The following is a 21,166-nucleotide window of genomic DNA, read 5'->3' as shown; positions in this document are numbered from 1 at the left end:
AATTGTTTACATTGGAGAGATCTCAGCTAACCACAGAAAACAACCTGACCTACAGAGAAAATATATTTGGTCATTCAAGAGTAACAGATATGTAATGGCAGCCCTGTGTCAAAGTCCATGGCCTGAGAAAGGTATCGACTTGTGAGGGATCTGATGGCAGCATCAGTTATGTGCTCCATCCCTGGCCAGAGGAGGGATGGGGTGATGTGGCCAGTGCTCAGTTTCAGCTCTCAGCCTCTGCAGCGGGGGGCAGCTCTGGGACCCCCAGCAGTGGTGCAGGTGGAGAAGACAGAACATCAGGGCATTCACTGCCTCATAGTTGTGGCTGCTTGTGGAGCCAAGGGTTACATCCCAGCCAAACGGAATGCCTCCCTCACTTCTTGTTTGCAAATGAGCAAGCAAAAAACTATGGAGTTTTGGGCACTGGTCTTGAGCAGCACACCTGAGAGCAGGAATTACCCCTTGCTGCCAGGATCAAGAGAAGAATTAATTTTAGCACTGAATAATTTAGTTGCCAAAGCACTAAAAGAAGCTAACTGAATAGAGCACTTGTAGAAATGATATAAATAAAATACATACATGCTTATGTAGTGAATAGCTACTCCACTGCTGCTACAAATGATGAAGACAACTGGTTATAACCCAGTCATACCATACAAAGGCTCTCCTTCATTGAGTCTACTCCTGTCTTCCAAGCCAAGTACTTACAAATATTACCTCGTGTAGCAACTGACCCTCTGAGGGCCAAATGATTACAGTATAGGACATAAAAATTAAATCCAAGGTCCTCTCAGCTTTGCCAAAAAGACAGTCACCAAATTTGTGTGCTCTAGGAAGATTCCTTGCCACTGCTCTCACCCCAGAGATAATTAATTTCCATAAGCAGGCAAGCCAGTGATGAAATGGACCACGTTGGAACAAATCTACAGATACTTACATGGCTTTACATTGTCATATCTGGGCCTGAAGAGAGCATTCTGTTGGCCTGTATCTAGCACTGAAGAACACCTTTCAGGTTCTTCTCAGACATTCTTAATGAAATATGCCAGGAGCTGTTGCTTTTAATTTCTCAAAAAAAGCTTCTTCTTAAATTTACATTTGATCCCTCAGTATATTTACCCTAAATTAGTATTTCTGCAATGTTATTGCATTGTAAGTTCATGTCTAGCTAATGTGAAGTTTCCTATTTCAAATCAGTCAAAACTTGCCTCTTGATTGGAAGAGGTGGAGAGGTCCATGCAATATAATCTATTTCCCTAGCTGTGCCATTTCCCTTTACTGGCCGCTGATCTCATCCAACAATAAATTGACTCTTTGATAGGTTCAGGCCCTTTGCAGAATGTACTTTGCACTTCTTTTTTTTTACCTTTGGTTTTTTAAGATCTTCTTTCAACAGATGCAATAATTTCTCATATAGTTTTCTCTTACAGAATAAAAAAAATATTATTAATTATATTTGCTGTTTGCACTGTAATAATCTTTTGCAGAATTCAGTGCAAGGATTGGAATAAAATATTCAAACCATACACAACAGCTATATTTAGGAATCAGCCATATTAACACAGATATCCTGATATCTCCTACTGTGAGAGTCACACTGATCATGACTCATTGATATGACTTCTCTGTGTTACTAATGAAATCATTAAAAAGGACCCTGATACTTAACCTTCACAGTGATAACACATTGTTCTTCACTAGAGTTTGCCAATTATTGATATCTAATTAATCCTTGATATGCATGTATCAGAAATGCAATACACCTTGAAATACTAATTTCTTTGTATAGCATTTTTCATAGAGGGTTTTTACCAAAATATTTTAAAGTTACATAATCCACTTGCAAAGCACAGGAAGGAAAAATAAAGCACAAGAACAGAGAGTGGGAGAAACAGATACAAGTCCTGCAGAGAATCACTCTGAAAATAAATGATGAGTCAGGTAACTGAACAGATATGAGACAGTGTGAAGCTACAGTAGACTGATGTGACTGATGCAGGGTGAAGTGGCTCAGAGAAGGCCAGTATAATCAAAGCAGGACAATTACAGCAAAGCACAGACTCAAGATCTTTTTCCTGGGTAGCATCAGGGCAGTAATTAAGTTTAAGCTTAAAAAAGGCACCTTTTAACTCAGATCCTAAGTGATCCTTAAATTTATTTTAATAGAACTATATAGGACCATTTCCAGAAACTGATCACTTACAATGTGACATATGGACATATATACAAAATATATCCATTTGGTGATTTAAATGGATTAGGTTGGAAGGGACCTTAAAACTCTCGTTTCAACCCTCTGTCATGGGCAGGAACCCTTTCCACTAGATCACGTTGCTCAAAGCCCCATCCAACCTAGCCTTGGACATTTCCAAGGACGGGGCATCCATAGCTTTTTCAGGTAACCTGAAGCAGTGCCTCACCATCCTCACAGTAAAGAATTTCATCCTAGGATCTAATCTGAACCTACATTCTTTCAGTTTGAAGCCATTAGACCTCGTCCTATCACTGCAGCTCCTGATGAAGGGTCCCTCTCTGGCTTCCCTGTAGGCCACTTTCAGATACTGGTAGGCTGTTGTGAGGTCTCCATGCAACCTTCTCTTCTCCAGACTGAACAGTTCCAACTTTCTCAGCCTTTCCTCATAGGGGATGTGCTCCAGTCGTCTTATCAACTTCATGGCCTCCTCTGGACTCGCTCCAACATCTCCATGTCCTTCCTGTGCTGGGACCTCAGAGCTGGATGCAGCACTGCAGGTGGGGTCCCAGCAGAGCAGAGCAGAGGGGCAGAATCCCCTCCCTGGCCCTGCTGGCTGTGCTGCTTTGGATGCAGCCCAGGACACGTTTGGCTCTCTGGGCTGTGAGTGCCCATGGCTGGGTCATGTCCAGCCTCTCAGCCACCAGCACCCCCAAGTCCTTCTCTTCAGGGCTGCTCTCAATCACTTATACATAAATATACCAAAATGGAACTACTGACTTCATAAGGTAGAATTTTAATAAAACCTTAACATTTTCTAATCTTCCATCTCTTACTAGTCTCATAATTCTGCTTGCTAAGGACAGCTAATTCCTGGCTCAGTATGACTTTTCATATGATCTTACAATGAAATTACTGCATTTGCTACTGCTAGAACAATTTTCAACTCTCATTATAATGTCTCTTTTTAGTCTCTCACATAAATGCCTTTTCAGATGAAAACTTGTATTTTTAGCCTAAAGTCAGCAACAATTTTTGGAACAGGCAAGGTCAGGTGTACTCAAAACACACTTTAAACACTGTTCAAAGTAATAACATACTTTGTACAAACAAGTTGATGAAAGAATGGGGAAAAATGAATAAACTCATTTTGATCTTTAGTGGTTTATTCTGCAGGTTAAAATTTGATTCATGAGAGCTCCAATTCATGTCATGCATTTCAAAGAATACCTGCTTAATGATTTTTAAGCCGTGGCTGTGTTTTGATGGGGCTTGCTTTCAGCATGCTAAGCCACAGAACAGAGAGAGTCCCCTTTCAGCACTTTAGGGTTGGAGCTATTTAATGCCTGAGTTTTCAGTTCTTTCAAAATTCTGAAGTCCGAACCCAGAGTTTAATCCACCTAAGCTTCTTGTCAGCCTCATTGCAGAGGCAGGTGTGACAAGGAATGTGGCTTTGTGCTTCCTTTCTTAGGTCAGTGCAGCGACAGACAGGCAAGAGCTCAGGTGGCACACGGGAGGATATAATGAGAGCACACCAGCAGCCTCAGGTATCTGGCATTACACACAGTAAGAAACAACTCCTAAAAAACAGTAAAAGCACAGTGCTTCTAAATAATTCCAAGAAAATGCAGAAGGTGTGTTTTTAAAGCCTGTACCACACAAGAGCACTTTAACCCTTACTTTCTCAGGGTATTTTTAAAAGCTGAGCACAAACCCTTCCCAGCCTGATGATACATAGACAGACAGTTTCAGTGGCATGCAAAAACTATGGGAAGACACTGCTGTGAAAATGAGACCAGAACTGTCCCGGATATGTATCAGTGAAGGAAGTCTGCTAACCTGTGAGTACCCTCTGGGCTTGTAAAAGAAATGTAGATCTGTTTCCTCAGACAAAAAGAGCAATTTACAGGAGGTAGAAATTTTGATACAAATTCCTAAGGGTCGTCCCAACCCAGCACCTTCAGGGCAGTCTAACTTACACATTCATCTGGCACCTTCAGTGAATATAGCACAAGTTGCATATGTGAACTGCTCACTTGATGATAATTTTTCCTTTTTTTCTAAGTTAAGATGATGCACTGTAGCTCACCTGTAACTTCTGGGTCAGAGAATCCCTTTGCGCCTGGAGCTCTCTGGCATTTTCAATTTCTTGCTTCAATCCTTCTATTTCCTGAGGGAGAAGAAACAACCTTGCTAGCAATGTGTTACCTGGCTTGGCCTCGGTGCTGGTAATCTGGCTGCTGCTTCTTCTTCTGAGCAAGTCATTGCAACAATACCAAAACAGGCAGTTGGCTATTGCCCATCACAGAACATGAAGTGTAAGCCCTGCTCCTAATACTTCTGAATTGCTGTCCCAAAACAGCAATTCCATTGTGAATGAACAACAATATAGACAAGCATTTTCTTTTATAAAAGTCCAAGTTTTCTTTTCCTCCACAGAGATATGAAATAATTTTTGCCCAGAAAATTAAGGTCCCTTTTAATTAGAAAAGCAAATTTATACTTCAAATTCTATTAAAATCTATCCTTCTCCATTTTTTCAAGAAGAACAAATGCAATTTTCAAATGTGAACAGCTTATTATGTCACCAGCAGCAGGGCTGAACATAAAAAATTGCCTGTTTTGACCATTGATTTCTATAAAAAGAGAGTCTAAAAGAAATGGTATCTTTAATTTAGAAATAAGAAAGTAAAAAGGTATAAAAATAAGAAATATAGATGAAAAAAATGAACAGAAGAGAAACCTGTTCTTAGCTTACCTTCAGGAGACAAGAATAAAAACAATTAATGAAACTAAAAGGTATCAAACTTAAAACTATTAAGTACTCTTGCCCAGACTGGCATATTCACCTCTCAGAATTCCCTTTGGCAAGATTTTTTTTGCAGCCAACAGCTCAGCATAATTCAAAAGTGAATGGGCAACAAAAGGGGAAATAATACTAAGCTGAGCCTAATCTATTAAGTATGAGGGAGTTTGGAAAAGGTTTTGTTCCATTTTGAGAGGATACTGTGTAATGACTGTGCCTCTCCTGCATCCTCCTTGGCAACATCTCACAGCACTGAGGGAAGGCCTGGCAAGACACACTGTCCCTCCAAGCATACACACCAGTGCCCACGGTATATTACATGGGGCAAATAATCCTTCCTATGCAACTGCATCCACCTTCTTTTTCCATCCATAAAGGGGTGATTCTTGATCCTTCTATGGCACAGATATGCTTTCCTCTAGGACCTATGCCAGTGCAAGTGTTACTCCAATTCCTTTTATTTTCTTGCTGCTGGTCCAGGCAAAGGCACATGGCACAATACATCAAGTTCCAGGCTGGGGGCTTGGCATGCGTTTAAGGAAAATGCTGATCTTATGGACCATAAAGGTCAGCTCTATTAACAGATTGTGAAAAAGAGACTGGCTGGACAAAGGCATTGATCTACTACTTGTTTCAAACCCTATTCTCCAGAAAAAAAAGAAAGCATGCTTACATCACCTTCCTTTCTTAGGGAGTCTGGACTGCATCAGTGTGATGATTGGCCTGTGGAAACCACTTATGACTTACTTTTGCAAATAAGTTTGCTTTCGGTAAAAGCAAACAAAAATATTATACTTTTTTTATTGTTATGCAGATACCCAGCTCTATATTGGACTGATGTAATTATATAAATGAAAAATACTAACAATTTCAAAGAAGATGAAAAAAAATTCTCTTTGTAACCTTTCTAGTAAATAATTCAGTATCTAGCAGACATAACAAGCGTAATACTGAAAGACTTCAGAAATGATGTAATAGAAAAGCCAAAAATAAATGTTAGCAGATACCTCTTCTTTTTTCTTCAGTGTAGACTCTAACTCCTGTATTGTCTGGTTTAATTCTGTTTTATGTGTGTGGACTGCATTGGCTTGACTGCTCACACACTCTAGCTCAGTCACCTGTTGAAATAAGTAGAAGAAACACACATAGAATAAATTCCAACATATTCAAGGTACTATTACTTCTTTGCAACAATAGCTGCCTTTCAAATACACCCTAACTTCTGGATGACTTACGTTAATTAAAATGGTGAAGGTATTCTTACAAAGTTAGCATAACATTCCAAAATATATTGTTACATAAGTGGTTGCTATGAATTCCTGGAAATAAAAAAAATTATTTGTTACAGGCTGAAAAAAACATTAATTAAGACTTATACTAATTATTGAAAGTTTTAAGAAAGTTCTGAATTACCATTTCAAACAGTAATGGCTTGATGACTAAACACAGATGTCTGTCTAACTAACCTCTCCACCTAACACTTTTTAATGTTCTATCACCTTAGTAAGCCACAATGTTCACACATTTCTTAGAAAGCCAATTAACATTTCACAGCATCACTTTCTGACTCTGCATCAACAGTGTAATAGCAGACACTCAGCCACCAAAGCACAGCTGCCAACTTCTAACTTTCCCTAGTAATGGAGCTCATCTCTCAGTCACAAAGACAACAGCTAGTGTCACAATTTGGATTTGCTCAGTTCCCCTTTTATTAGCAGACAGCAAGCATGTTCCATCTGCTCTTGGATAAGTTAAGACACCTGGAAGTGGTATGCACTTTTGTTTTATTTTCCATGACTGGTGGTCATCTGGTCAAGGCTTTCTGCTCAAAATACAGCCTATTTTGAGGTCACATTTGCTTGCTTAGGGTCTTGCCCAGTCAAGAACCCTTCGCTATCAAGCAAAGATGTGACAGTTCTGACATTGAGGGTTGATTAACAGCTCTAGCTCCTTCCTAGTTTTGCTGGAACTGTCAAACTCATTCACCCCTTTCACCTTCAGCCCTTCCAATGTTTAACTTAAACATTTCCAAGCTGTCCTGCTAAGATGTTGAATGGTAACTTCCAAGAAGACAATCTCTCTTTTAAAGCTGTTGCACTCAGCAAGACCCTCTGGCCCTTACCAAGCACCAGCACAGAATGCTCAATTGCAAAGCCTCAACTGGAGAGACAAACGCAAGCCCAGTCCCCAAACTACCTCTGTGCTAGAACCTCATGCCTTGAAGCAAGCCTGCAGAGGTCTCTCATCCTGTAACTAAGGAAGCACTTGGACTCCCACTGTTCTCCACATGGTTTCCTCTTGGCTGGTACACGCAGAGGGGATGTATGTATTGGTGCAAGCTTGGAATCCAAGGGGCTGATGAATTGAACTGTTGGATGAAATGTTACTGTTCTAGGTTGCATCTATTACTGTTGGTTAAAAACACCTCCTGCAGCAGCCCTGCCAGGTGCACAGCTCACATGAATACTCCCAAGTACACTCTGGTCCACACTAACTCAACACACTTATTGAAATTGCTTAAGCAAACACAGATGATTATTCTTAAGCAGAACAGGCCGTGCTCCCCCACAAACATTCTTGCCAACAGAGGCAACTGTTCTCAGAAGGACAATTAATTACCAGCACTAAAAGGGCTATGGTGCCTTACTCTAGTCCAGTTTTTCTCTGGGCAAACATCCATCTCTTACTGCTTGTGCAAGAAATTAATGTTCAACTGTTTTGTTTACTGTTGATTGAAAAAATCAGTAAGTTGGGAAGAAAAAGAACAAACTCAATTAAAAAACTGGGTTACTTTAATCAGTCTTATTCAAATGCCCATTCCTACAGAGATCTAAAAAGATGTTAAATATCTTCATGTTTTTATCTTCTTGAATGCACCTATAAAGAAGAAAAGCATATTGTGACCCATTCAAAAGATCTGTAGAGTAAGACGGGCTGGAAAATGATGTGTTATAAAGAATATGCAATTGAAAACAGAAGAAACAAAAGATAAAGCTCTAGGCAAAAATCTGGATAGCATTTACTTGTTCTGTTTCTTGTTTCAAATTGCATTTAATTTTCTCATGACCAGTGGTCCAAAAATCATTACAAGTAACTGTTTATGCATTACACACAGAAGGGGGCATAAAAGGAAGTTAAAGTGCTTTAGCCTGACCCTCCCACGAGCTATTTGCAGGCACACCTCCTCACTCAGTGTTTCAGGTTTAAAAGCAAGGCTCAATCAATCCTTCAAACCCTTGCACAGCAGTACTGAGCAATGTACCTGTGATTACACCTCATTTTGAGTACAGAATTCAGACTGAAAGAACAGTCTTTGAACAGTAACTGGCTAAACAAAGTTCTACTATTGTGCTATCCTAAGACTGCACCAACTTGCATATCTGAAAATATTTATAACTGTGGCTTCGTATTTGAGACTAAAAAAGAAAAAAGGTACTGTTCTTAGCCTCTGTTTCTTTATTTTGCATTTATCATCCAGGTAAGGATTGCATGTAAGGAAAATATTCGGAAAGGGCTTTTTAGTGACTATTTAGTGTGCAAACTCTTCTAGCACATGGATGGCACTATGCTTAACTGCTTACTTCAGTGTGAAATGCATCAGCTGAAGTAGGACAGCAAGGCAACTTCTTCTGGTAGAGCCTAGATCCTCCTAGCAGAGGCCATTCTAGAGTTTTCTGAAAATTTTAGTCCAGGGCCAACAACCTATAAATGCAGGAGGATTCCAGGCAGAGGTTTTCATGGCAGCAGAGAGCTAATACACTGGGCTGCTGGGAAGAGGGGAGGAGTGAAGCTTCAAGCCACTTAACACAAGGAGTAACAGCCTTGGTGTGAGCTTAAGACAGTGACTGCCCAAAGCTTCAGAAAACTGAAAAGACTCTGAAGAAAATCCTGACCACAGAAAACTACTTCACAAGTGGAGACTTCAGGTAGAGAGAGGCAAAGAAGTGGGAGTGACACAAATATTTCAAGTAGTGACCTCCCCCCATACTGACTGAATGATTCTGTGCTGTGTTTGCTCCAGCTGGATTCAAACCACTTTCTTGAGATGAATTGTACAATTCAGTACCAACAGATCGTGAAATTACTTTAAAACTACATACAGAAATTATTTCAGCTTCTACAGAAAGGCAAAGCAAGACAAATTAGAACACAGAGTGCATCACACAAGTGTAGAATAATTTGGGTTGGAGAAGACCCTTAAGATCAGAGTCTAACAGTTAACCCAGCACTGCCAACTCCACCACTAAGCCACATCTCCAAGTACCACATCTACATGTCTCTCAAATACCTCCAAGGACAGTGAATATACCACTTCCCTGGACAGCCTGTTCCAATGTTTGACAACCCTTTCTGTGAAGAAATTTTTCCTACAAACTAAAGTAAAACTGGCACAACTCAAGGCCATTTCCTCTGGTCCAGTAGCTTGTTACTCAGGAGAAGTGATGGACCCCCAACTCCCTACAGCCACCTTTCAGGCAGCTGTAGAGAGTGATAAGGTCCCCTCTGAGTCTCCTCCAGGCTAAACACCCCCCAGCTCCCTCAGCTGCTTCTCACAGGACTTATACTCCAGACCCTTCACCAGTTCTGTTGCTCTTCTCTGAACACACTCCAGCATCAAAATGACCTTTCTGAACTAAGGGGCCCAAAACTGAACACAGGATTTGAGGTGTGGCCTCACCACTGCCAAGTACAGGGGGACAATCCCTACCCTGGTCCTGCTGGCCACACTGTTGCTGATCCAGGCCAGGATGCAATTTGCCCTCTTGGCCACCTGGGCACACCCTGCTCACTTCAGTCGCTTCAACCAGCACCCCCAGTCCTTTTCCTGGGGCCCTTTCCAGCAACTCTGCCCCAGCCTGTGGCACTGGCCTGGGGTTGTTGTTGACCCAAGAGCAGGACCTGCACTGCCTCTTGTTGAACCTCACACCCATCGCCTCAGCCCATGATCCAGCCCTGTCCAAGATCCCGCTCTTGCCAGAGCCTTCCTGCCCCCTCCAGGCAGATCAGCACTTCTCACCCAGCTTGGTGTCAACCGGCAAACTGATTTGAGGTGCACTCCATGAGATATCATTCAGTGAAAGATTTCCAAATTAAGAACTGGCCCCAGTACTGAGCCCTGGGGAACAGCACCTGTGACCAAACACCAGCTGGATGTATCTCCACTCACCACCACTCTCTGGGCTTGGCCATCCAGACAATTTTTTACCCATATTAGCAACATATATTCAGTGTGGCCATAGCCTGTTTTCAATACCTGATACTACTAATTTGTTATTTCTATAATGCATTTTTCTCCCTTTTATTTACTGCAGAATGCAATATTCAAGGTTTACTAGCCCAAGCCAAAGTGCAGAATGCTCACATGCAAGACTGAATTTAAGTATTAATTACGTATTTTTAACCAATTAAGTTACATCGCTAAACAGATCGTAACTATGACTGTGACAGAATTATCCCATCAATAATTGCAGATGAACCTCCCATGAAGAAAAAAGAGCCCTTTCCTTTCCATGAGGAGAAGAGAAAAGCTATTTCATGGGTCAGCAAAACTGTGAATAACTGCATAAAGTTTCACATAATTTATGCAGAGAAAACTTCTCTGTTCTTAATGGTAGACAGTAAGAAGTACAACAGCATGCAACAAGCTAATCATAAAAAATATTCCATTGTAGCCTTCAAGAATAAAAATATCTGGAATGATTTTTGGTGTTAAGAAATGTGAAAATGCAGAAAACAAGGAAAACTGCTTTTCAAGGCTGATCCTAAAAGAACAAAAAGCACACAATGGTATTATTCATATAAATCACTTCTGACAGGAAATTAATTATTGTAGTTTTCCAAGTTACCCATAGATAAAATCATAACATGGGGGTGAGTGTTGTGCACTACCAGCAATTTATTACTTTTTTCAACAGAGAAAACAGTTAGAAGATTTTGCTGAAAAGGACACATTTTTCTCTGTGGGCAGTGATGCCTTAAGCCATGGAAATATCAATATGTTTTCCACAGTTACTCATTTCTATACAGATGAAAGAGGAATAACCTATCATCTGCTTGATTTTTGTGAAGAAAGTAATGGAACTGCAGTAGGAGTCTTTGAAAATATATCAAGTTTACCAGAACAGATGATTTCAGTTTCCAGCATGCAGTATTATTTGCAATTGATAAGGTAATACTAAATACAGAGCACATCCCCTTCCCTACAATCTAACTAGCAAATACTTTTTCCAGTCACCTGGCCAGTTCATGAAACATATGCAATGGCAAACACTGTACAGGTATCATGCTTCAATCCTGAGGATCTAAATCCAGTAATTTTCTAATTCTCCTGCAGGGTTTTGGTATTATAGGATGTATTTCATTCTGCAAACTTTAACTATGTAAACATCTTGTCACATGCCTCCACCAAGCCTGTGTTTTAGAGCTTGCAGATAAATGTATCTTAACACTTTTCTTAGGATTTTCTAGAAATAAGAAGATGGGGGATGAAAGAGCACTTCTGTGAAAACTTTTTTTTTTATTAGCCAGTCACTTGGTGGTTTGTTGGGTGTTTTTTTCCAATTTATTATCTTGTATATGACACATTCAGTGAAAGTGAATTCCTAGAAAAAAAACGCTAACAAAACAGTCTTGGGTCCTAAATGCAAATCTTCTCTAAAAATAAATTAAGGCAAACTGAAAAAGACCAAAAAGATTTCAATTCACCATGGATTTAGGCAAATTCACATTTTGATTCAAGGAATATAACCTGATACAGCTGCTCTGACTGAAAAGAAACCATCTTTTTAGTAAAGTGTAATTATCAACCAAGGGTTGAATCTTTGTAAATGCTAGGTGGATAATCTGTATCAGGTAGGAATCATGCACACAAAAGGAGATTAAACTATGTGCTGGATTTCAGAATTCTTCTCCTAAGAAATGCTCTGATAATCTGAAGACTGACAACACATACCATTTCAAAAATAATACAGCACTTATGATAGCTGAAATGGATATTCTGGAGGCAAAAATGTGAGGAAAAACCCAACATATCATCTGAGATAAAATGCTTGTATTTTTTTCCTCTCATATCCCCTAATGCCATGCAAAGAAGGTGGTCATCTATTTTCATTGTAAACAGAAAGTACAAAGCTGCTATCTAACCACATTGCTAATTACAGCATCTTAAGAAGAAGAGGATACTTGGTTAACTTTTTTCTTTAATCAATCAAACCTAATTTATTCAAAAATTATTCAAAGCTAAATTTGAATTGTTTAATAGGAGGGACACAGCCTTAAAGAGAGAATGACAAGAGATAGACATCACATAAAAAAAGGTGCATTACCAATAGTTTTTTGGATCAGAATCCATTCATAAATTTCTTGTTATCATGTTTTCTGTCTTCTTCCTTCATATTTTTGCTCTTAGATAATGTTCTTCCTTGGGCATATAAAACCAAACAGTTCTCTATAGTAGTCACAGGGCTGCTAATAAGACTTCTCAGCAAATATGAAGTCCATGATATGGGCTCCAATTCAGCAGGCAACTTCATCACATCACATTTGCATGTCCAAAATTTAGTTTTGGCTATTCAAGTATTAATGCAGCTGATGGAAATGTGGAGGTGACTTCTAAAGGGTCTGCAAAGATTTTCTATAGATAATCTAAACAGATGGTATATACAGCATTCCGTACCTCTTGTGAACTTTAACAAGTGCTTTTACAGACTGTCATTTTCTTTAAGTGACACAGAAACCATCCAGTAAAATGTGCATGGTTTTATTTTGGTATGCTCATGCAATTTTTTAATATCCATTTTAAAATTCTTTTAACAGTAGTAAAATCATGGGCCATTATTTGTCAGGTGGTTTTAATAACTATGTAAGATATCTCACACATTTCATTCATTGAATGAAAGAGACAAAACACAATAGCCTAATTTTATCTTATTTTCTGGGAAATTCTGGTAAAATAACAAGCTAGAATTCAAGAGTTTACTTCTCTGTTCTTTCATGAATGCCCAGGAGCTTGATCACTTCCCTTCATCTATTTTTATCTTAGGTTTCTTTTCCTGAAGATGAGTGATCTTCAAGGACTGCAGCTCTTAATATTATGCACTGATGTTATTACTTTGTGCTATTGCCCAGTGTCATAGGATGATTTACTTTAGCAGATAGCGTGCATGAAAAAAAGTAATCATTTTCTTTTTTAACATGACAAAGACAGAACTTTGGGTTACTTTCCATAATTTATATCATCATTCAATCCTTTCCTCTTTGTGGTATCAGGATTAATGTTAGGGCCAATGCTATTCTATTCAGTTTTTCTTTCTGTTGCTGAGCTGTTCTAAACTCATGAATCCCTTTTGATGTCAAAAAGCTATGCAAGGTGTGTAGGAGTGCTCACCAGCCCCATTTAAGGGAAATTTTTTGTTTTTTCTGAGCAGATTAGAGAAGGCTGAGAGCTCCAAGTTAAGCTCGTGACCGGGCATCATATTTTCCTAGAATTATGTCTTTGTATTTGAGAGGGAAAAAACCATACCCCATTTAGCAAACTTCTGAAAAATAAACTGTCTGACAAATATCAAAGTATGGTATTTCTGAATTAAGCTTAGAATATATCAGGAGAAAGCACAAAACTTTGATTTGCTTAGTATGTTTCACTCAGCCACACTGAATGTGTATTCTGTTTTATCTCAGCTCTAGACATTATTAAGGCAGAGAACAAATGGAAGAAAGAAGATAAAGGCCTCAAATAAAGCAAACAAATGCAGGTTAACATGAAAAACTGAACTGATAGATGAGTAAGCCTTGTACTTATTCAGCGATGGCAAAAAATAAGTGAAATTAATTTCAAAAATGCAATCGAAATTAAAGAAAGGGGCATTTTAGCTTTGCTTCGTATTTTGAAGTAGCAAACTGTGATACACAGAAAAAATCTCTTCTCAAATTTGAAAACAATTACAGAGTAAAAAGTGTTGGTTTAAATTAACTTAAAAGTACTTCAAAATCAAAGATTACAACAAATACTGCACCAGACAAAAGACCCTGTTTACCACAGTGAACGAAAAAAATAGAAGATAAATAATGAGATATAATGTAAAATAAAAGGATGGTTATAAATAAAACATGATGAATTTCATACTGTAGAAAAAGTATTATAAGAAGTCAACTAGTAAGACAGTATTCACAATAATTCTTTTTAATATAAAGCAGAAAGTATTTATGTCAATAACACTAATTATATGGCAATTTTTAGAAAGAAGAAACTAAAAATAGAAATAGTAATGCAAAGAGTGCTAATCAATATCCGTTACATTCCCACATACCCCTAATTTGATAGAGGATAGAGTTTGCTGTACCTTGCAGACAGATGACTAGGGCACCAAAACTTGTACATAAACGTAAAGCATGTAAGTAATGAATACCACAATTACATGTATAAACCACCACATTATCATAAATTATTAAATTGAGCTAAATATATCAGCTGATATTGGCAGTATCAGTCTTGATTTTGGAGGCTGGTCTATGTTATACAAGACTATGATCTTGTAAGTGAGCATAGCCCCCAATGCATATAATATTTACACATTCTCCAGTGGGCAAGATGTCATGACAGTCAATTCTTTATGAAACAACTACATTACAACTAAGCATGAAAACTAATTTCCAATTTTTTATTTCTCCTTTAAATCACCTATTGTATTCATTTTTCTAAAAATATGGTCCCATTTTATTTCTGAACTGGCAACATATACAAGTTGCAGCATGGCAAATTTCAATCATATATTAGGAAAAATAATTTGGCAAAGGTGGTCTGTTGGTGATCAACGGTGTCATTTGGAATGGGCTGCCCATATTGGCTGTGGGAACTTCATGTTTTGAGACATGATTCACAGCTTCAAAGCTGGCCCTAATTTCAGTGGAGGATTGATCAGATAACCTCCAAAATTTATTTTCATGCTAAATTATTCTGTGATTCTATGAAATAGGGATGAAGTTCATTTCCTCTGACTAGAAAGATGCGTACAGGACTGTCTACATGTCTACCCTATACATAAAGATGACCACTTAGACAAGTAACCTTAGACAGTTTTCTTCAGAGTGGGACACTTACTCTTCACGCTTTTGTCTATACAAGAATTACTAGAAAAAAAGTTGACTATCTTAGACTGTGAGAGACTGAAACTGTTAGTGGGTAAACATTGCTAAAATCATTGGAGGGCTTTTGCGCACTATAGCAAACTGCAAAGAAGCAGCTGTTCATCTGTGATCACTGAAGCCCACCCCTTCCCAAATACATCTACTAACTGGAGTTTGGACTGTGACTGGAATTTGAGGTCAGATAAAGGGGTGCTGTTGTCCAATCATCCCAGATCTGGGGAGAAGAATATATCCACAAGTTATACTGGAATGCTAAAGTCTCAGACATTCAGGGGGTACTTTGCGATGTGCAAATTCCCACCCAGGTGCAGAGGGCTGCTGGGGAAGTATCAGGGACATTCACATGTGCCTGAAGAGGTTCATCTTCGCCGGTGGGCCATAATGGGTCATACTGAACTAAACTGCCGTGCCATAATAGGCAGCTGTAACACTCAGACCATCAAAGACTCCTGAAGTATCTAGTGACTCACACTACTGCATCATCCAGTGTAAACCTCTCCACCCCAGGGGAGGTACTGGGCGTTCTCACCTGAATCTGAGCATATAAAACTCATGAAATCTTTGAGTTCTGTGGGCTTTCCCCATCCTCGATGGACCAACAACTTCGCTGCGAGTAACAGGTATCAAAATTGTACCAAGTCTTCTTTCTGGATCCAACGGGGGGGGGAAACTGACTATAAATCTTTCTATGTTTGCCCTTTTTTTCTTTTTCCTTAAGCATTTTTAAAGTGCTATTTTTATACTTTGATATTGCTATGTTACTACAGATAATAACAACTAAAATGGCTACATAGCTGTTTTCCTTCCCAACCAAATGGTTATTAAACAAACTATATATATATTTACAGACACTGACTATTCAGTGTCGTTTCAGTCTAATCTGCCCCAAGGGATTTATTAGCAAGAACCTGGGCTACCCTTGCCTTCTAAGGCAGGACGTAATATAGACTTGATATGTAACTTACACATAATCTCAGGTGAGATGAACTCCAGTTTGGGGAGCATTTTTTGAATCAACTGCAGCTACTGGTTTATACTGAACAGATAAACTGCACAGAAAGATAGCACAAGACAGGGACTGAACACTGCTTGCTACCACATGTACTGTAACCAACAGTCTCCATATCTGCCATTTCAACAGCACATTTTTATCTGTGTAAGAAAGAAGCAGCATCTGACTTGCAGTTTCTTTTTGAAGTGAGGCACTAATTTAATTTGAAAGATCAGCCAGGTTAGAAGAGTTCTTTTATTGCACTGCACTGTATGGTAACAGACTGAGATTGAAATTTTTTTTAATACTATATGCATTTTTTTGCCTAGACATTTCAATTTATTGGGTTAGCCAAGTTTACATTTTTCTAAAAGCAATTCCAACAGAGGGCAGTACTCCCAATGAACTACCCTGTTGTAATTTACTGGCATTCCCAGAGAGAGGTAGGCATGGCACATTCCTATATTCTTTGTGAGATATCAAGCAACCCTGAGGTCACGGATTACAGAATCATTTAATAAAGACATGTAAACAGTGATCAAGAGAGCACAGTGTAGATGATACCCTGCTATAGATTTTGTGTTTTCTCAGAAATACAAAATAATTGCAGGAAATTTGCTGAGAAAAAGTTATGAAAATCATCAGCTGTTAATGAATGTAGCCTCAAAGACTTGATTACTACTCTTAAATGTAGTATCATATAAAAGCAAAATGACATGCTAAAAACTCCTATATTCATTAATTTTATTTTCATTGATTTTATTTTCCAATAACAGGTTTTAAATAAGATTTGACCAAGAGTGGGAGTAACATCAAAAAAAAAAAAAAAAAAAAAAAAAAAAGGGGGGGGATCTTTGCCTGTCTTGTCTGGTTGAGTCTCCCAGGGCAAACACAGCTGCTGTTGTTGTACGTTACTTTTCTTTCTTAGGTAAGGATTGTATTGTGTCAGCTTTGCAACACAAGCTGTTAGTACATTTTACTAGGAAGAACGCTACCTTATTATGTCCATATTTTACAAATGAGTTCTTCACATTAAAGCCTATCTAGTGTTCAAATTCCCCTGAACATTTGTACTGTAGTAATTTTAATACAAGGCTGTAATTTAAATAATTTTATCAACAGTGGCTGTTATCATATCATATATTCACAAGCCTGGAGCACAGGCTACAACTCCCACTTTTCCAAATGAGAAGCTTAAATGAGATGACAGAAAAAGTGACAGTCTCCCTCTGTACAAACACACATGACAAGCTTCTGCTTGACTGGAACATTTCTAAAGCAAAGTTTTGTCAGCAACTGCCAATTTCTTGAACTGAAAGCACTTTGCAAAAAGCACCAGTCTTAATTACATTTCACGTGCTTTGTCCAGTCATCTATGGCACACACAGTCACAGTCCATTGGAAATTGTTGTTTTTTCCTATCAAATCCTTTGCCTGGGACTTGAGGAGTGTTGTCTGCAAGTCAGTCTAGGTATAGGACATCCTCAGCAACTTGCCATTTCCCTAGGTTTCTTAAGCTTCAAGGTATTCCTGTTTCTCTTCCACATATCCTGGTCAGGCGTAGCCAACTGAATTTCTCACACCTCAGATGAGGTGTGAGAAATTCAGTTGGCCCGTATTACTCAGATGAGTAATACAGTATTATTCTTGGGACTGCCTAAACACCCTCCAGTTAGACAAGTCCAGCAAAGGTCTGAAAGATGGATTTGGTAGGATTTGGCTAGCTGTAATTGCCATACCTTATTTTCTATAGGTCGGTACAGCATATAAAACCAAATTGATAGGTCTGCAATATTAACCCTTCTTTTTCAACATATTCATGAAGCCTGTTTACATGCATAAAATTGCAGTAGTTTATTTTGGGTTTTTTGCATTTTTTTCTTAAATGAGTATCACAAAATCATAGAGATGGCCTTGGTTGGAACAGACCTTAAAGATCATCTTGTTCCAACCTCCCCTGCCATGGGCAGGGCCACCTTCCACTAGACCAGGTTGTTCAAAGCCCCATCCAACCTGGCCTTGGACACTTCCAGGGATGGGGCATCCACAGCTTCTCAGGGCAACCTGTTCCTGTGCCTCATCATCCTCACAGTAAAGAATTTCTTCCTAACATGTAATCCGAATCTACCACCTTTCTGTTTGAAGCCACTCCCCTTGTTCTATCACTACATGCCCTTGTAAATAGTACCACTCCAGTGTTAAGTACATCTCCTTGATATTTTTCTAAGCTAATTTTTATTAACAAAAGTGATAAAGCTTCATCAAAGACATCTTTCCTTCACACATGTTACTCATGCCTTCACTTTGCAGAGAAATGTGCCCTAAGCTATGACAAATTCACATGGATAAAGGTTGATAGACTATACAATATAGAGAGTTATGTGTGCAAAGAGAAGAGAAATTAGATATTGAATACTTGTTTTCATAACTTAGTCTTCAACTTTGCTTGTTTTATTCCTTTCCTCAAACATTGTCCTTCCTTCCCCCACTGTGAACTAACTTCTGGTTTGCCAAACAACCTCTGCAAAATTTGCTATGAAGGGAACAGGACCCAGTCCCTTCTGCACAGTAAGAGTTGCAGATCTCAACTTGCATATAGTGTCCTTGGCTTTCAGTTGTGTTTGTGTTGCTCAGGGTCCTTCGTGTTCAAGGAGGAGAGTAAGCTGTTTATCTTTGTTATACGAGGACACTACAATGAGGTTTCTTGAACTTACAGATTTGATGTCAAGTTTCTGAGGGCTTAAATGCAAAAGGGACTAGACTTCAACGCTATGGAGAATGTCATGAAACAGATGTGGAGGCATCAAATGAAGAGTGAAAGCTGCCAAACATGTCATAATGTTTGATAACTTCTTGCAAAAATAACCTTTGCAGAAAAAGAACTCCTACAAAGCAAATAATTTCCAACTGGAGGAAATGCTTTAAAGAAATCATTAATTTCTGTCTCAAAGATTAACCTAAAGCTGCAACAGTAAACCTGCTTTACTTGAAAATGAGAGAATACAGTCACCAGAACTTTCACCTCATGGATCCTGGCCATTTGCCTTGACTTACCCGCTTATGAAGACGTTCTGCTTCCTCCTGATATGCAGCAAGTTGCTGTTTCCATTGTTTCACATTGGCAGTGGACTCCAGCAGGGCTGCTGTGAGCTTGGCGTTATTACCCTTGAGCGTGGCCAGTTCTGCCTCCCAATGCTTGCTGATTGTCGAACTACACAGACAGAATGAGAATGGTCAGAACCCCCAAATCTCTTCTTTTATACTTCTTAAAAGTCTTACAAAATTATTTCATACCCAGCAAAAAGAGAATTACTCAAAAAAAAATTACGTGACTGAATAACCAAATGAGAGAGTCCAAATGCTCAAATCATCAAAACTATAAATTAAGAAAATATAGGTATAGCATTATTGGAAAACAACATCTACTTTCGCAGTTCAACAGGGTATATTTATAAATAAAATAATAAAGTTTATGAAATCTATGTCAGTTTCCCAAAAGCAACAGCATGCAATTCGAGAATATGTATACAATTAGTCACTCTTTTGAAATATGCATATTGAATGAAAGTGCTTTCTTAATCTACTACTTCGTTAAATATATTGTAGGAAAATATTTGTCATTGGCTTGATTAATGAGAGCAAATCAAGTGCTTTGGAAGTACAGCCTTGTTGTCTTAATGTAAGTCTTCCATCCCTGAAATATACTTTCTTTATTAAATACCATATTTAACTTGTAATTGCAAATGCAAAGATCTTGAATTTCATAATACTGTTAATATATTTTTCCTCACAAATATCAGCAAAGAGAGTAGAGATCAAGTAGGATGGATATACTACTGCTTTATTTCAAAGTGGAAGCTGATGTTGAGGTTTACTGAAGTAGCTTATAGAGGAAAATTCCTGCTTACAATTTAGTTGTTCTCTTAGCAAAGACAGGGCTTTAATTTTCACAGGTAATTAGTTTGCTATAATCTACATACCATATCCTTACACTCAGTATGCAAGGGAAAAGTATGTCAGACGCATCAGGTGAATGCATTATATGCAAACAGCTCATTAATGTGTACTCATATAATGCCAACAGCATGTGAGGTGTATACCTACATGGACAATACATACAGAAAAGAATTCATTTTGTCTAATTAGCTCACTATTAAAGGCATAATTGAAAACCAAAGATCTATAACTCTGACCAAAATGATATTGTATGAAGAATTATTATAATATGATTATATATTTTAAATATATATGTTATTATTATTAAATTAATTATAATTCATTATGATTTTGCATGTAAGTTTATAGATTTATCCGAACTTTGTACACCTGTATATTGAAATATTCTGCCATCATTTTGTCCACTTAGTTTCTTTCTTCCACTTCCTGCATATGCAAAGTCCATCCCATCAAAGCATATTTTAAAAACATTATGATTCCTATAAATGTTCCTTAGGTGTTCAAAATAAACCAGACACAAGCGAACGTTCATTACGTATTCAGACCATGTATACTGTGTCACTAAAATATTGTATGTGATTCTTCTGTGCTCCAGCATTTCCTTCCAAATGGTACTTTGTCCCCTTGAACAGGAATACACGTTCCTCCAGAAGAGGAATATGCTCTAGAATTCAGTGATAAAACTAATTAGAAGTTCACTACTGGAAACTTCAGATCTTAAAGGACTAAACTAAAATAATGATGATCCTACTTCACTGGGGAACACAGACTCACATATCCAAGAAGATAAGCATAAATTTCTGTAACCATGTGTACTCTTCTGTTCCTCTAATCAGATTTAAGTTTCACTTACAGTAGCCCAGGAGATCAACAAATTGTATTAAAAGAATGCTCAAAATATCTAGTTCTAGTTATTATATTCATACTTCCTTCACAATGAATGTTCTGATCTGACAAAAAAAATATCCAGTCCAGTAGTTTGATGCAAGTGTGTTCCATTCAGCAGTCCTGCAGGACTACTGGCAACTACTCGCTACTAGCAAATAGTATATGTGACACTGATACTTGCTTACAA

At 38.3% G+C, this 21,166-nt stretch overlaps 1 protein-coding gene across 1 annotated transcript in view; it reads right to left on the bottom strand.

Moving 5' to 3' along the window:
* HOMER1 (homer scaffold protein 1) overlaps positions 1-21,166 on the bottom strand; it is a 102,159-nt gene that overhangs the window by 10,215 nt on the left and 70,778 nt on the right. Inside the window, exons 6-8 of the mRNA XM_039566791.1 lie at positions 19,189-19,345; positions 6,005-6,115; positions 4,281-4,361 (exon numbers count right to left, since the gene is read on the bottom strand). Coding sequence (XP_039422725.1) covers positions 4,281-4,361; positions 6,005-6,115; positions 19,189-19,345 — 349 coding nt within the window. The remainder of the gene's footprint in view (positions 1-4,280; positions 4,362-6,004; positions 6,116-19,188; positions 19,346-21,166) is intronic.

The sequence above is a fragment of the Corvus cornix genome, chromosome Z (assembly GCF_000738735.6).
Source record: "Corvus cornix cornix isolate S_Up_H32 chromosome Z, ASM73873v5, whole genome shotgun sequence".
In the NCBI taxonomy this organism is placed as follows: domain Eukaryota; kingdom Metazoa; phylum Chordata; class Aves; order Passeriformes; family Corvidae; genus Corvus; species Corvus cornix.
The sequence above is the reverse complement of the archived record's forward strand: the minus strand, read 5'-3'. Positions and strand labels throughout refer to the sequence as shown.